The 15959-nt window shown below is 34.4% G+C and overlaps 1 protein-coding gene across 2 annotated transcripts in view; it reads left to right on the top strand.

Moving 5' to 3' along the window:
* COPS2 (COP9 signalosome subunit 2) overlaps positions 1-15959 on the top strand; it is a 34438-nt gene that overhangs the window by 10434 nt on the left and 8045 nt on the right. The window contains exons 2-9 of one of the 2 annotated variants that reach the window (XM_028505517.2): positions 3719-3832; positions 4508-4585; positions 9938-10063; positions 11832-11921; positions 12049-12126; positions 14846-15020; positions 15512-15690; positions 15776-15828. In XM_028505517.2, coding sequence (XP_028361318.1) covers positions 3719-3832; positions 4508-4585; positions 9938-10063; positions 11832-11921; positions 12049-12126; positions 14846-15020; positions 15512-15690; positions 15776-15828 — 893 coding nt within the window. Of the gene's footprint in view, positions 1-3718; positions 3833-4507; positions 4586-9937; positions 10064-11810; positions 11922-12048; positions 12127-14845; positions 15021-15511; positions 15691-15775; positions 15829-15959 lie in introns of both variants that reach the window. The other variant, XM_028505516.2, reaches the window with a different exon arrangement.

Genomic DNA, 15959 nt, shown 5'->3' with positions numbered 1-15959 from the left:
TCCATGCATTTGCACACATTGATTGCTATGTTTCAAATGCCCTCCCTCCTTCTTAGCAACTCCTATTCATACCTTTTTTTTTTAATCCTCACCCAAGGATATGCGTATTGATTTTTAGAGAGAGGGGAAGGGAGGAAGAGGGGGAGAGAGAGACAGACAGACATCCATGTGAGAGAGAAACATCAGTTGCACGTGCCCCAAACTGAGACCTAACTTGCAACCCTGACCAGAATCAAACCCTCGACCTTTCAGTAATGTTCCACCCACAGAGCCACACTGACTAGGGCTCCTATTCACATTTTTAGAGCTGGTTCAGGTAAAACTTTTCCTTCCTCTATCTTACTTACTCAAGAGTAGTTGGTTACTTTTTTTTTGAGTTGCCACTGTACCTAATATGTGTCTCTATTATTGTTTTTATTGTGTTATATTGCTGTTTCATTTGCATATCTGTCTCAGTCCATGAGTAGCTTTAAGGGAAATAATTTGCATTTTAAGCAGTACTTAATTGTTAGTGTATACTAAAGATCATTATCATTGAGTATAAATAATAGAAATCTGAACAGAATTAAAGAGTTTCCAAAATGTCATTAGTTTAAAAATCATGATAGTATAATAACTGAAAATAATTTGCTGGGCTACACAGTTTGTATTGAGGGTGTGATTCACTGAGCCACCAATGACAAGGTTGATGATGTCATGGAGGCTGGTTCAAACCGTATGAACATGGTTGTTGCAGATCAAAACAAGAATTTGCTCAATTATAAGAAGCCAGTCAGTAACTTATCAGTTGTGTCAATTCTCATTTATTTATACATTGAAGCAATAGCATCTAAGAGTTGAATTGCAGTTATACCAAAAAAATTACATATTCCACTTCTTTATATAATATAAAAAAACAAAAGAATATATCCACAAAATATTGGAGCAAGTCTTCACTTGATCATTGTGATTTGGGGAGTTATAACATCTAAAGTTTAGAAGTATCATTAGTCTGGAGCCAGTCAGGTCCCAGAAGTTTAGGTAGCTAACCTTGTACTGAAGAGGCAGGCATTCAGTGATTGAATGGCAGAAAGGCACTCTGGCAGACACGGTAGGAAATGGAAAGGTTCTGGTCTTCAGTAATGTTACAGTCATCTCACTAACCACTAGGTAATTGACGTTAACCTTTTTAATTCCTAAAATGTTATTTTCAGTTTCTTTTTTGTTTGCAGCTCCACAGCCTACTACCATCATGTGTATCTCTCAACTTCTATTTCCCTCTTCTCATACCCTGGCCTAGTTGTTTTTTTGTAATCTGTTATGGGATAAAAACACCAAAAATACATGGGTTTTGAGTAAGAGTTCAGGTTCTTAGACTTTGAAATAGATGTAAATAAAAAAATTTTTAGAGGTGGACTCTAAAGATTTGGATTGTAGAAAAGCCATCTATCTTCTGGCTGAGCTACTTATTGCTGCATGTTATTGAAACAGTTAACTACAGAAGAAATGATTTCCAAAGATGTAGAGTAGGTTTTATAGCTGATTCTTTACCCCACGTCTTCCTTGAGGAGGTGACACTGAAGCTGTAATGATATGCAGTAGTTAACCAGATGAAGAGGGGTAGAAAGAGAAGGGAATGGCTTGTAAAGGTGGGAAAGAGTTGGTCACTTATGACGTAAGGCCAGAGTAGTTGCAGCAAAGTGAATGAAGAAAGTTTGATAGGAGATACGGTTGGATGTATAGTCAAGAGTCACATTGATGACGATTTTTAAACCTGATTTTAAGAGTAATGGAAAACCATTTTTTAGAAGAGGAATATGATCACTTACATTTTATGAAGATTATTCTGGCTGCTTAACATGGCTCGATTGAAATTTAAAGGTTAACAGGAGAACAGGAAGGTTATTATAATCTCTGGGGAGATGAAAGTGGTGTGGTAGGCAAGAATGGTAGGGAGTAGATAGATTATAATGAAGGCAGAAGTCTTTAGACTTTGTATGTTCCAACAATATGACTGTTTTTATTTCTTTAGTTACCTCCTATTACCCTGTTTTGTGTCTGCTGTTTTCTCCCTCTGCTATTTTGTCTAGCAAGCAAACTCCCATTTATTTTTCAAAACCTAGCTCAGAAGCAATCACTTGATGTACAAGTTTACTTTTCACTATTTATTGCTTTTTAGTTTGATCAGTTTCACTGTAGTCAGACCTAGATTACAGGGTTAAGAAGTGAATGACTGATTATGAAATTATTTGCTACCCGAAATCTGATTTCATCTCTTAAGTATTCCAAAGGATTTTCATATGTTAAACATAACTAAATTGTTCTTAAATCTGTGAGGTTGACTGCCAGAGCTTTGGGTCCTCACAGAAAGAAATAATTATCCTCCAGAGGGCGCACATTACAAAGTCACTGTGGTCAGATAAAACTGGTTTTGTAACTGACATCAAGGATGCCCCTCCATCTACTGGTCATAGGAAAAATTCACCTTAAGTTGATGTATTTTTCAGCTTTTTAACACTACACTCAGTATATACCGTTTTTTTTCTTGTGCCTTTTGAAACATTACAGAATTTTCCATAAATATCTCTTTTTAAAAAATCTATTAACTGCATTTGGATTTAGGAATAACTCTGAACACCGTTCTTGTCTTTTTGTGTTTACATGCAGGTACTATTCTTAATTTGTTATAAACTTGCCCTTTGTAATGACTTGTACCTGAAGGAAATAATCCTGTGTCTTCCTGAAATAGTAATTTTTATTATACTAATCTATGTGTATTTTATGATCTCATCATTAAATTGAATATCTGAGAACTGTTTTATTATTTTTTAAGATTTTATTTATTTTAGAGAGAGAGGAAGGGAGGGGGATAGAGAGGGAGAGAGACATCAGTGTGTTGATCAGTTGCCTCTTGCACACCCCCAACCCAGGACCTGGCCCCCAACCTGGTCATGTGCCCTGACTGGCAATCAAACTGGCGACCTTTCGTTTCACAGGCCAGCACTCAGTCCACTGAGCCACACCAGCCAGGGCTGGGAACTGTTTTAAACTTAGGCTTATACTGCTCTACAAAATAGTTGTTTCATTCCAATTTTCCTTTCTACTTTATTATTTAAGTACTAGGAACTAAATTTGTGTGATGAAAGTCATAAAATTATATAAATTTGTTTTGTACATATTTTGGTTTGTTATAAAAGTAGTTAAAATATGTTTGCACAACTGAACAGCTATTTTAGTAATATGGAATGTACACAAGGCAAATATTAACATATTTAGCAATAGACATCATATACACTTTATCCTAGGTAGTTAGTATGTGTTAAAGTGATAAAATTTAGTTTTAGATAGTAAAGAAAATTTGATTATGGAACTAAAGATGAATAATTAGTACATAGATTTTTATCAGTTTTCGTGACTAACAGAAGGTCATTTTACAGAATTGGGAATCACCAACCAGTATTATTTCTTTGCACTTTGTTTTGTGGTAGTTCTGTGGAAATCATACTGTAGTTTTGATATGAAAGAAAGAAATTATTTTATTATACTTTCCACGTGGTTTTGACTTTCCCCTAGTTTTTTAAATAAGGGTTAAATATGGCACATTTTACCTATGTATTCAGGGTTGTTTTGTTTTGTATAAATGTATGGTTTTTTCTATCTTAACAATATTTAGTTTGTACTGTGCAATGTGTGGGTTTCTTTTTTCATTTTAACATCTGTTTTTTTTCCCAACACACAGGAATACTCTGAAGATAGTAACTCCGAGCCAAATGTGGATTTGGAAAATCAATACTATAATTCCAAAGCATTAAAGGAAGATGACCCAAAAGCAGCATTAAGCAGTTTCCAGAAGGTTCATATTTTTTCTGGTTGATTTTGTGTCTTAAAGTTTATATTTTTAATGATGTCTTAGATCAAATATGTTCCAAGTGATTTTTTTTCTTAGAAATGTGTACTGGATACTCAGTGATGATCCTACAAAATAAGTTTGCATTATGCAGTACAAGCATGTATTTCTAAAGGGCTATCCTGCTGTTGTTTTTTCCCAATCAAGCTATCTATAGACCCATGGCTATTATCCTGAAAAGCTAGTATGAATCTGGTAGGGGAACCAAGATGATAGTTAATAGGTATTACCCCTGCAGTCTTGTTCTTCTTTGAGGGACAGATTACAAAGATGTGGTTTCACTGTTAAATACTGTGATTTCTTGACTATTGATACAAATTTGGATTATTCTCACTAATGGATTATTCAGAGGGAAAAAGTACTTCTGGAACTGTATAATAATCAAGAAGTGGATCTTATATTGTCTTTTGATGAACAACCTTCAAAGTAAGCTCACTTATACTTAAGTAAGCATTTAAGACTTGTTTCTTTTTTTAAGCTTTTAAAAATGACATTGAGAAATGAAATTCTTGGGGAACTATTTTTCATACATATGTAAAATAAATTTAAAGCTGAGATATTGAATGTCATTAGAAAAATAACAGTATTAAGTTAAACTAAGCATTTCTTCTCTGTTTTTAGGTTTTGGAACTTGAAGGTGAAAAGGGAGAATGGGGATTTAAAGCACTGAAACAAATGATTAAGATTAACTTCAAGTTGGTAAGATTTGTTTTAAGGGGAATTAAACTAGTAATTTTAAAAATAAGTTCTATAGGTAAAAACCTCATACAACAAAATTCTATTATATCTACTTCTCTAAAATGACTATTTATATGTTTTCATATTCAGACTACTTTCATTTGTGACTGCAATAATACTAAGGAGCATAATATACAAAGTTTTGGGGGGGTTTTTTCAACAGAGGTATTTAAGAAAACTTATTCTTAGGTACATGGATAGTATTTGGCTATATTATTAATAAAGTAACTTTCCCACAAATTATTAGTGTTTATTTGAAGTTTTAACATTGTACTTCCTACTACAAAGAGTTCCTTTTCCACTGATTAGGACCAGAATCTTAGCATCATTTTTGACTCCTCTCTGTATCTCTCACCCCACAAATAATTAATTGGTAAATATAGGCAGCTTTATGGCTTTTCAAAATATATTTCATTTTCTTTTCTGTCCCTAACTGGCCTCTGCTGTTACTCATGCTACCTGAGCACATTCCTATGTAAATGCTTGTACTTGCTATTTTCTCTGCCCCAAATGCTCCTTACAGATAATCATATTGCTATTTTCCTCATTTGGTTAAGTCTTTATTCAAATGTCACCATTTATGGGGATGTCCTTCCCCTGACTACCCTATGTAAAATAGCATCCTTCCCATCATTACTTACTGTCAATCTTACCCTGCTGTTTTCCTTCTTCGCATGTATCGCCATTTGATCTGTTTACTTATTTATTGCCTTTCTGCCACCCTCAACCCAACCCATAGGTTGAAAGTCCTATGAGAGCAGGACCTTGTTTTATTTATTGTTATATTCCTAACACCTATCATAGTAGCTGGCATTCAGTAGATGCTCAAATATTTTATTGAATGAATTCATAGATAAGCCAGCTTTGTCATGACATTGTACTCTCCTAGATCGCCAGTCTTCAAGAATGCAGAGTAAAAGTGGAGGCAGAAAGAAGCAGTTAGTAGACAAGAGGGCTAGGTACAGACATGCATCTTAAGATCACTAAAGGTAGGGGAACTTTTGAGGAAAAGATAAAAGTGGAGCTTAGATTAGCAAGCACAGGTAAGCACTTGCCTCTAGGACAAGTGGAAGGAAGGATAGCTAATAATCAGTTATTGCTTTCTTTTTCTTCCCATCTCTATTTTTATCATATGCCTCCTCTCTCTCCCTGTTAGCTTCTCTATTCCATCTGTCAGAAATTGAACTCCCTGAATTGATTAGTGCCTTTATCCAGTTAACTTCACTAATCTTGCATCCTGCTCTTCTTTGTGTACCCTCACTATGGCATCCTCACCACCTGCAGTAGGAAGGGCCCTCTGTGATATCTACAAAAGTTGCCCACAAAATATTTTAGCTCATTTCTTCCCCCCAAAATATCAGGACTATTCAAAACATGTTAAATGTTATTAAGTATATTGTATATTGCATTTAAATATAGTTAAGGAAGAATATCTGTATTGCATTTACCCTTTTTAGTTCTGCTGCTCTGATATTCTCAGAGAATCTCTATGTTGCACAAAGCCCCTGTGCTTTCTTTCCATTTATTGTTTGTGAAAATATTTACTATATTTAAATTAATAACTTAGACTATTATTGAAGAAACATTGGATGTCTTAAAAGATAGAGATTTTGATTAAATAATTATAATGAGATTAGAGGGCCAGGTTTAACTCAAGATTCTGTGATTTGAAATGATACTCAGAAACTCTAGAGAAATTGCATTGCTGTAATTGCAGAAATCTGCTATCTTAACATACTAAGAGTTTTGTTTTTTAACTCGTGTAATCATCTGCTACCCACAGGGCTTTGTTTTACTATTTTACCTTGAGCCAAGATATGAAGCAAGTAAGGGAAAGAATTATTTTTATTTTATTATTTTGCCTACATTCCTTCTCTACATTTAATTTGTTCTAGCAGTGTCTGTGCACATGTTATTGTTTACAAGAGTAGTTTCAGCTTCCACTCCTGCCCCCTCATTTTCTATTTGGTTCAGAGCAGGGTCCATGTCGCCCTGTAGGTTCGGGGCAGTATAAAATTGGAATGGTTTGTTATCCACTGCTCTGTGTGTTCACCACTGCAGAAAAAAATCAATTTACCTAATCTTTCCTCAATATTTAATTATAGTAACAATTTTTGAACATTGAACTTCATTCAGAGTTATTATAGCCTAAGAAAATGAATTCAGCAAGATGGAGGCATAGCATAGATACACTTCACTTTCTTGCAAAACCAAAAGAAGGTTAACAGCCAATTTCAAAACAAAAACAATCTGAACTGCCAGAAAATTGAACTGTAAAGAAGTGCAACAACCAAGGACTTAAAGAAGAAACATTCATCCAGACTGGTAGGAAGGACGGAGGCAGGAGGCTGGGGCAAAGAAGATGCAAGACAAGGCAGCAGCTGTTGGACCAGGAGATCCCATACTGACGTGGGAATAAGCACCTAAAAGGGCACAGTCCATTTGTGGGAAGCGAGAGAAGGGACCAAAAGCAGGGCAAGAGCCGGGCAAGCAGCATTGTTCCCTCTCTGACCCCAACACCATGTACAGCGCCACAATGCACAAAGTGGGGTACACTACCCTGGCGAGTACCTGAGGCTCCACGCCTTACAATGTAACAGGTGCACTGACACAAAGAAATGTGGCCCAAATGAAAGAATAGGTCAACCCCAGCTAGTATGGCTCAGTGGATTTAGTGCCAGCCTGCAAGCCAAAGGGTCGCCACTTTGATTCCCAGTCAGGGCACATGTTGGGGTTGCGGGCCAGGTCCCCAGTGGGGGATATAAGGGGTAACCACACATTGATGTTTTTCTCCCTCTCTTTCTCCCCCCGCCCTTCCCCCTCTCTAAAAAAATAAAATGAAGAACAAATCAAAACTCCAGAAAAAAAAAACTAAGCAACGAGAAGATAGCCAAGCTATCAGATGCAGAGTTCAAAACACTGGTCATCAAGAAATGATTTAATATGGATGCAAAATAGAGGAAGAAGTGAAGGCTGTGCAAAATGAAATAAAGGAAAATATACAGGGAATACTGTTGTAAAGGGAGGGAACCAGGGCTCAAATCAACAGGTTGGAGCAGAAGGAAGAAATAAACATTCAGCCAGAACAGAATGAGGAAACAAGAATTCAAAAACATGAGGAGAGGCTTAGAAACCTCTGGGACAACTTTAAATGTTCCAGTATCCAAATCATAGGGGTGCCAGAAGGATAAGAGGAAAAGCAAGAAATTGAAAACTTAGGTGAAGGCACTAGACATGCAAGTCTAGGAAGCTCAGAGAGTCCCAAAGAAGTTAGATCCAAGGAGAAACACACCAAGACACATCATAATTACATTACCCAACATTAAAGATAAGGACAGAATCTTCAAAGCACTGAGAAAAAGATACAGTTACCTACAAAGGAGTTCCCATAAGACTATCAACTGATTTCTCAAAAGAAATCTTGCAGGCAAGAAGGGCCTGGAAAGAAGTCTTCAAAAGTCATGAAAAGCAAGGACCTACAACCTAGATTACTCTATCCAGCAAAGCTATCATTTAGAATGGAAGGGCAGATAAAGTGCTTCCCAGATAAGATCAAGTTAAAGGAGTTCATCATCATTACCAAGCCCTTATTATGTGAAATGTTAAAGGGATTTATCTAAGAAAAAGAAGATCAAACGTATGAACAGTAAAGTGACAGCAAACTCACAACTATCAACAACTGAACCTAAATAAAATAAACAAAGCAAACAACTAGGATAGGAACAGAGTCACAGAAATGGAGATCACATGGAGGGTTATCAGTGAGGATGGGGAAGAGGGAGGATAGGGGAAAAGGTACAGGGAATAAGAAGCATAAATGTTAGGTACAAAACAGACAAGGGGAGGTTAAGAATAGTGTAGGAAATGGAGAAGCCAAAGAACTTACATGTACAACCATGGACATGAACTAAGGTGGAGAAATGCTGGAGGGAGTGGAGAGAGGAGGATAAAGGGGAGATAAAAAGGGGACAACTGTAATAGCATAATGAATAAAATATACTTAAAAAATAAGCATGTAATCAGTCTAAAAATTAAAATATTTTGTATTCTGTTTTCAAACTAAAAAATGAATTCAAAACAACCTTTCTGTTAAATTCCTCTTTCACTATCAAGATGTAATCTCAAAATTGGGACAGTCATATTTCTTATTTTTCTTTTCCCACAAGATACATTTTGTAACTTGGGTTTTAGCAACTTAGTCATAGGATGGTACCTATTCTTTACCCCCATAAACTACTGGCATACTCAGAAACAAAAGCAGTTGGATATATAATGCTAAAGCGTTTTCCATTTCTACCCATTTTTTCCACCCACCCCTACTACTGTTTTCATTTTTATAATTTAATTCTTGCTTTGAAGATTTTTAGGGAGTCCCTTATGTTTTCTTTGTCTTTCATGCTGTATCCCAGAGCAGGACACAGTCATAAGCAAGAAAACAATAGTCTCAGTTTATTCTCCTCCCTAATAAATGCTCTTTTTAATTAGTCAAGAAGAAAAATATTATATCTGTCAGTGTTCCATCTCCTTGATTAAAAGTAGAGAACCCAGTAAAAAGGGGAAGTAACTGCAGTTGGAGATCATGGGGATAGTGAATGCGAATTACAAAGCTGTACTCTTAAGTTGGCTTACATGATATACTTGGAGGAGTGATAGACCCTCCACTAAAGTATTTGTGCTGGGAATTGTACTTGTAGTCCTTTATTTCCTTAGATCTTTTATATTTCCTGGAATAACCTTGCAAATAGTGTGGCAAGGAATGGCAACACTACTTACATCTCCTTTTTAGTAGAGTCTTAAGTGGAGGGCTTTTCTTGATAGTGGGACGAATACCTGGACTTGAAGAGATTCTTTTCCTTTGCATTTTAACAGTCAGCCAGTAACAGGGAGAAAGAAACATGTAACTGTTGCTAGAAAGCTTCCTAATAAGGGGGCATATGTTCAGAAGAGGATACAGCTGATCTGTAGAGCTAGTACCCAAGGCATTTAAAAAGTTGGATTTATTTATATTTTTTGTTTGTGAATATATCAGTAGTTTTTATGACTTAAATAAATATGTTGTACAGTGAGGAACGACATCTGAAATATTGAAAATCTAAAAGTTGTAGTTTTGCATAGTCTACCTTCATAAGTTTGGCTCATGTTTCTGAGTAATTTCAAATTTAAGTTAAAGTGTTTATAGTGTTTCTGTCATATTTCTTTACATAAAACTATTATTTTTCAATTATGCTGTAATATGTACTATAATTTTAATCATGTATACATACTTTAGTACATAAATATGTGAAACTAATATGCATTTTTCTTCCCTCACAGACAAACTTTCCAGAAATGATGAACAGATATAAACAACTATTGACCTATATTCGAAGTGCAGTCACAAGAAATTATTCTGAAAAATCCATTAATTCTATTCTTGATTATATCTCCACTTCTAAACAGGTTAGATTCTGGTTTTCCTTTGGTACTTATCAGTGTGTTTATTATTTATATTGAGGGCTTTGTGGGGTTTATTTTTAAGGCTAGAAGTTCTGTTTAAGCATTTACTCTAGTTATTATGCTTTTAAAATAATGTATACTGTTTTCTTAATTATAGTATTAATTATGGAAAATTAAAAGATATTGAGGGTTGGGTGGGTGGGCTGGATTGGGAGTAAAAGGGAGAAAACTGTACTTGAACAATGATTAAAAATATATATTAAAAATATTAATTCTAGCTTAATCTATTTAAATGATGTCTTCAAATACTGGTGTAATCTGCACACAGTTTTTACCAGCTTGTATTATATTCCCGTTACCAGGTACTATCATGGCTCCTTCTGATTTCTGTCACCACTTCAGCTAGCCATCCTGAGCTATTTAAATACTTAACAGTGAATCATAGGTGATTTGTGTAGATTTGATGAGTTAAAGATCCTTAAGGGGAGAACCTGTGCTAATATAGTTAGTGCCTGGTGTTGCTCATTAGGTATTTGTTCAAAAATCACTTCTATAAAGAATGGGTGAATGATGGATGATGACAGGAAGGGCTGATGATAAAGAAACTACAGTGACCATTGGGGTGATGTGCCTTCATTATTCTAGATTTTGGTTATTAAGAAAAGCAGTGATGATTTTATTTTATTGCTAAGATATTTTTAACTGGACTGTTTGTTCATATTCCTTTAAGCAACATAGTCCTAAATTTCAGCTTTCTTGCACTGTGGTATTTGAGCATAAGAAGTATTCTTTATATCATTTAGTATTTCTTACTTTTTTTTACTACTTGATACTTTTTATATTCATAATAAAAATGTTCATCACAGAATCAGCTTCTTTTATTCTGTCTTTTCTACTAGATATCACTTTAATTTCTTAAGGTAGTTTACTGTTTTTACTCTATATCTAAAATATATGTAATGGAAGTAGAGGAAGATAAACTCAAATGTTTTGTTAGAACATTTGTACTTAATGGTACTAATTCTAAAAGTGTTATATATCAAGGGGTCTGTCTTAAGTGGGAAAATGTTTTCTTAGTTCTACAGACAAGCATCATCAAAACACTTTTGGTAAACTATTTGTAAATGTCATGCCAGGTGTGTATATCAGAGGGGTATGTCATTATAAAACTTCAAGGTTGTGTGTTGATTCAGGCTATTATACATAATCTATTTATCTTTTGAAAGTAAGAATGGATACGCAGTGGGTGGCAATTGATTTACTCAGTAAGCCATCAGTGGTCATGAAAAAATAGGCAACTTTTCTGAAAGTATCAGACTTTCCTGTTCTTGTAACCCTGTTACTTTTTGGTCCTGTTAAGTAGAGATAGTGTTTGCCACATAATGCATACCAAATAAAAGTTAAGTGAATAAGATAACACTATTAATAACGGTACAACTAGTTCTGTGTATGAGTCATGTATTTTGGTTAAAATATAAAGTGATTTATTAGATTGAAAGAGGTAAACCTGTACTATTAGAGAAAATATTAGATATTTTCTGGGTTTTATTTTTAAAACTCGCATAAAAACAGATCTTGACACTTGTCTTTAGTAAATTTGGTCTGTCTTATGTATTTTGTGGACTGTTGCAGACTTTTGGTAAGATGCAGATGATAGTGTATCTTATGTGTATTAAAGTTCAAAGATGCACTTTTAGTTTGCTCAAATTAACTTTATTAACAGGTACAAATTTGCTGTTTACAATTATAGAATTCTGATTTTTTATGTCAGATGGATTTACTGCAGGAATTCTATGAAACAACACTGGAAGCTTTAAAAGATGCTAAGAATGATAGACTGTGGTTTAAGACAAACACAAAGGTAACGATTATAATTGCTTATGTTGGTTTTCTTTTGAAGAGTGGGCGGGTGTCCTTAGTAAACTTTCCTAAAGATGCATCCCTTGGCCTGTTGAAATCTTTTGATTTTAATGTTTCTTTGTTTACAGCTTGGAAAACTATATTTAGAACGGGAGGAATATGGAAAGCTTCAAAAAATTTTACGCCAGTTACATCAGTCCTGCCAGGTAGCATTCTCTTCATTTTTTTATTAACATTTCTTCATATTGAAAAGAGCATAAGAAAAATTTGTGTTTGAAACATTGCTTAGAGGTGTTTTTGTTTAAGCATCATCCCAAAAATAAAATTTGGAGAATAAGTGACCAAAACGCTCATTTTTTCCTGAGTCTTACATTTCTTCCTATTCCAAACCTAATTTCAGCCCTTATGTTTGTGGGATAAAGCACAGGTTTTAATAAATGAATAAGCCAGTCATTACTACTTACCAAGAGTAAGCCTTTCATATTTAATTATGCACCCTGTGAAAATCAGAAAGGATATTATAGACATATGTAATAAAGATACTTTATATTCTGGTTTATAATGTATGAATCCCCTATAAAAGTACTTCCAGTAGAAAAGTTCATGTGATACTAGAAATACTCTGTATCTGTGCTCTCTGACGTGGTAGCAATAGCTGCATGTCATTAGGCATTTGAAATGTGGTTAGTATGACAAGAGGTGTTGTTTTATATTTCATTAATTAATTTAAATTTGACTAGCTATATGGTCTGGACAGTGTGCCTCTAACGTTTAGTTATGGGGTGTAATTTTCTATTTCCTTCTTTTGTCTTGATCAATAAGTTATTTGGTATTAGTTTAAGTTTTGTGTAGAAATACTGTTTTAAAAACTTAAGCTCTTCCAAAGCCATATAATATTATTTTAATTATATATATTATTTTTGTGAATGGAAGAAAAGTTGATCAGGAAAGAGTTCTAAATCACCTACAGGTATTTTTATTTACTTCTTTTGCTTTTTTAGTTTTTAAAACAAGAAAAATATTTGTATTTCATAGTAGTTTTGCTTTACGAAGTGGACCAGTCATTTATGAGTTGTTTTTTGTCTATACATTCTTGGAGAGCATGAGTCTATACATTCTTGGAGAGTCTATACATTCTTAGTCTGATGCATAAACAACTGTGAGTTCAGTTTCACATGAAATGAAAATGATAGAGTAGCCATAGCTGAATGGAAAAGGGTCTTTCGGTGTATTCATAAGGAATGTGAAAGTTTTGCTTGGTTTATTTTAGTGCATAAAGAAAATGCTGTCTGGATTGTAAATAATGTAGTTGGAGAAATGCATGATAATCTGAATGTACACATTGTCTTGCAGGTCATATTTTTTACTCTGTTGTGATTTACTAATGAATAACAGAAGTTTTAAGTTGCTTCCAACTTAAATAATAAACCAAAATAAATAATATTGGGTTGGCCAAAAAGTCCATTTAGTTTTTTCCATAAAGACATATTTTTCATTTTCACCAATAACTATTGATTTGGAAATTTTGTGTATGTTGGCTATCTCCCATATTGTATAATGTTGATTGCTCTCCATTAATGTCTTGATTTGATCGCTGTCAACTTCAACTGGTCTACCCTACTGTGCAGCGTTACCCAGCAAGAAATCTCCAGCACGAAACCTCACACACCACTTTTGACACGTTAGATGGTCGCACAGCACCTTCTCTGTATACTGCATACATCTTTTTTTGAATTTTGCATGTTTACCTTTCTTGAAATAATAAAGCATAATATGCCAAAAAGTTGCATATTTTCTTCAATATTAAAATGGCTATGCAAAAATTTATCAAATTTGGTAAGGTTTTTTTTGTTAATGCACACTGGATGTGACAGTTGTTACAGTACAATCTAACAAAACTTTCAAATGAAGCTAAAGACAACTGAACACTATTAGAGCCATCTTATGAGAAAAAAACAAACTTTCTGGCCAACACAATAAATTTTGGCTTTGTGTAAATTGGTGTTTGATATTTATGATTATCTGTTGAATACCCGCTATCTTTCATGGTCTGCATTTTGTGGTTGTTGGTCTTCTTTCAAAGTTGAACTCAAATGTCACCACCCTTATTACTCCTTTGACATCTCCTAGGAGAGTTAGTCCCTTTCTCTTCCATTCTTCTAGGTACTTGATTCATGCTTAAACCAGAATTGTTATCGTTTATAATGTAATTTATCTCTTGGCAAATTAATCTACTAAATTGTGAATGTTTTTAGGCCAGGTACATTGGCTCATTTAACTTATTCCCCAAGGCAGACCCAATACCCTGCACAAAGAAGGCACTCAGAGAGTGTTTTTCATTGAATCAGTGGATCTAAAGTCATGAAGATTTCAGGAAGACCATAAATAACCTGCTAGCTAAAAATCAACATAACATTTTATATATAATAATATACCTTAACATTTTATGTATAATATACCTCTCACGACTTTTTTTAAGATTCTATTTATTTATTTTTAGAGAGAGGGGAAGGGAGGGAGAAAAAGAGGGAGAGAAACATCAGTGTTCAAGAGATACATCAATCGGTTGCCCTTGCACACCCCCAACTGGGGACCTGGCCCACAACCCAGGCATGCACATGACCTGACTGGGAATTGAACCAGCAACCTTTGATTTGCAGGCCAGCACTCAAGCCACTGAGCCACACCAGCCAGGGTGGCCACTTTTGTCTTACTAAATGACTAGAAAGTACAAAAATGTATGGATTCCTTTTTGGCCATTTAAGGCAGTATTTTTAGGACTCTAGGTCCCAATTAAAATTTTTAGTGCATTTTCACAGAAAATTTGTAAACTTTTACAAATACTTATAAATGTAAGGTTTTTAGGCTCACTCAAATAAAAATTACTAGGCTGACTCTGACTAAAGTTTATTTTTGTTTTCCTAGACTGATGATGGAGAAGATGACCTGAAAAAGGGTACACAGTTATTAGAAATATATGCTTTGGAAATTCAAATGTACACAGCACAGAAAAATAACAAAAAACTTAAAGCACTCTATGAACAGTCACTTCACATCAAGTCTGCCATCCCACATCCACTGATCATGGGCGTCATCAGAGGCAAGTGGTTGGGAAAGAGTGGGCAGTGTCGTGAAAGATACCAAGGTGTAATTGCAAATAACTGAATGACTCTGAAAGTTGTTTCTGTTTTAATGAACGTAATAGGGAAAGTAGTGAAATCAATAAAATGATAACAGTCTTAGAAAGAAATTAGGATCAACTTTTGTCCTGTAAAATTTGTATCAGTGGAGATATTAATAGAAAATTTATCATCGTAAGTTCAATTCTAGAATTATAATGATGTAATGATGTGTATAAAATTACTTTCTACTTCATTTGAGAAGATAGTCTTGCAAATGCTGACTTGACCGATATTTAATGAAAGCTTACTTTTTAGAGTTCAAGTTTGTACCTTGGGGCTAGTGCTGTTCTTGTTAGAGAATTAAAAGACTGGAAACCATTGAAACTGTTTTCATTTGATTTCTATAAAGTGGTCAGTGCTGTTATGACAACTGTAAATGTCCTCTCTTCTCCTGTTTCATTCTTTACAGAATGTGGTGGTAAAATGCACTTGAGAGAAGGTGAATTTGAAAAGGCACACACTGATTTTTTTGAAGCCTTCAAGAATTATGATGAATCAGGAAGTCCAAGGCGAACTACTTGCTTAAAATATTTGGTCTTAGCAAATATGCTAATGAAATCAGGAATAAATCCATTTGACTCACAGGAGGTATGTGTGTTAAATTGTTATCAACTGTCTTTCTGGAAATAAACTTTGTACGTATACATAGTTAATTCTTTTTTACTGTATTTAGGCCAAACCATACAAAAATGATCCAGAAATTCTTGCAATGACGAATTTAGTAAGGTAAGATTTTATATTTCAATTAAGCTAAATTTTTTTTAAAACAGTGAATAAAGGAGGGAGAGAGGAGAGAACTTTTCAGAATTCAGTTAATTCTGAACAATTACTTTTGTATTTTGACTTGAAATATGCCA

The sequence above is a fragment of the Phyllostomus discolor genome, chromosome 1 (genome assembly GCF_004126475.2).
Source record: "Phyllostomus discolor isolate MPI-MPIP mPhyDis1 chromosome 1, mPhyDis1.pri.v3, whole genome shotgun sequence".
In the NCBI taxonomy this organism is placed as follows: domain Eukaryota; kingdom Metazoa; phylum Chordata; class Mammalia; order Chiroptera; family Phyllostomidae; genus Phyllostomus; species Phyllostomus discolor.
The sequence above is the reverse complement of the archived record's forward strand: the minus strand, read 5'-3'. Positions and strand labels throughout refer to the sequence as shown.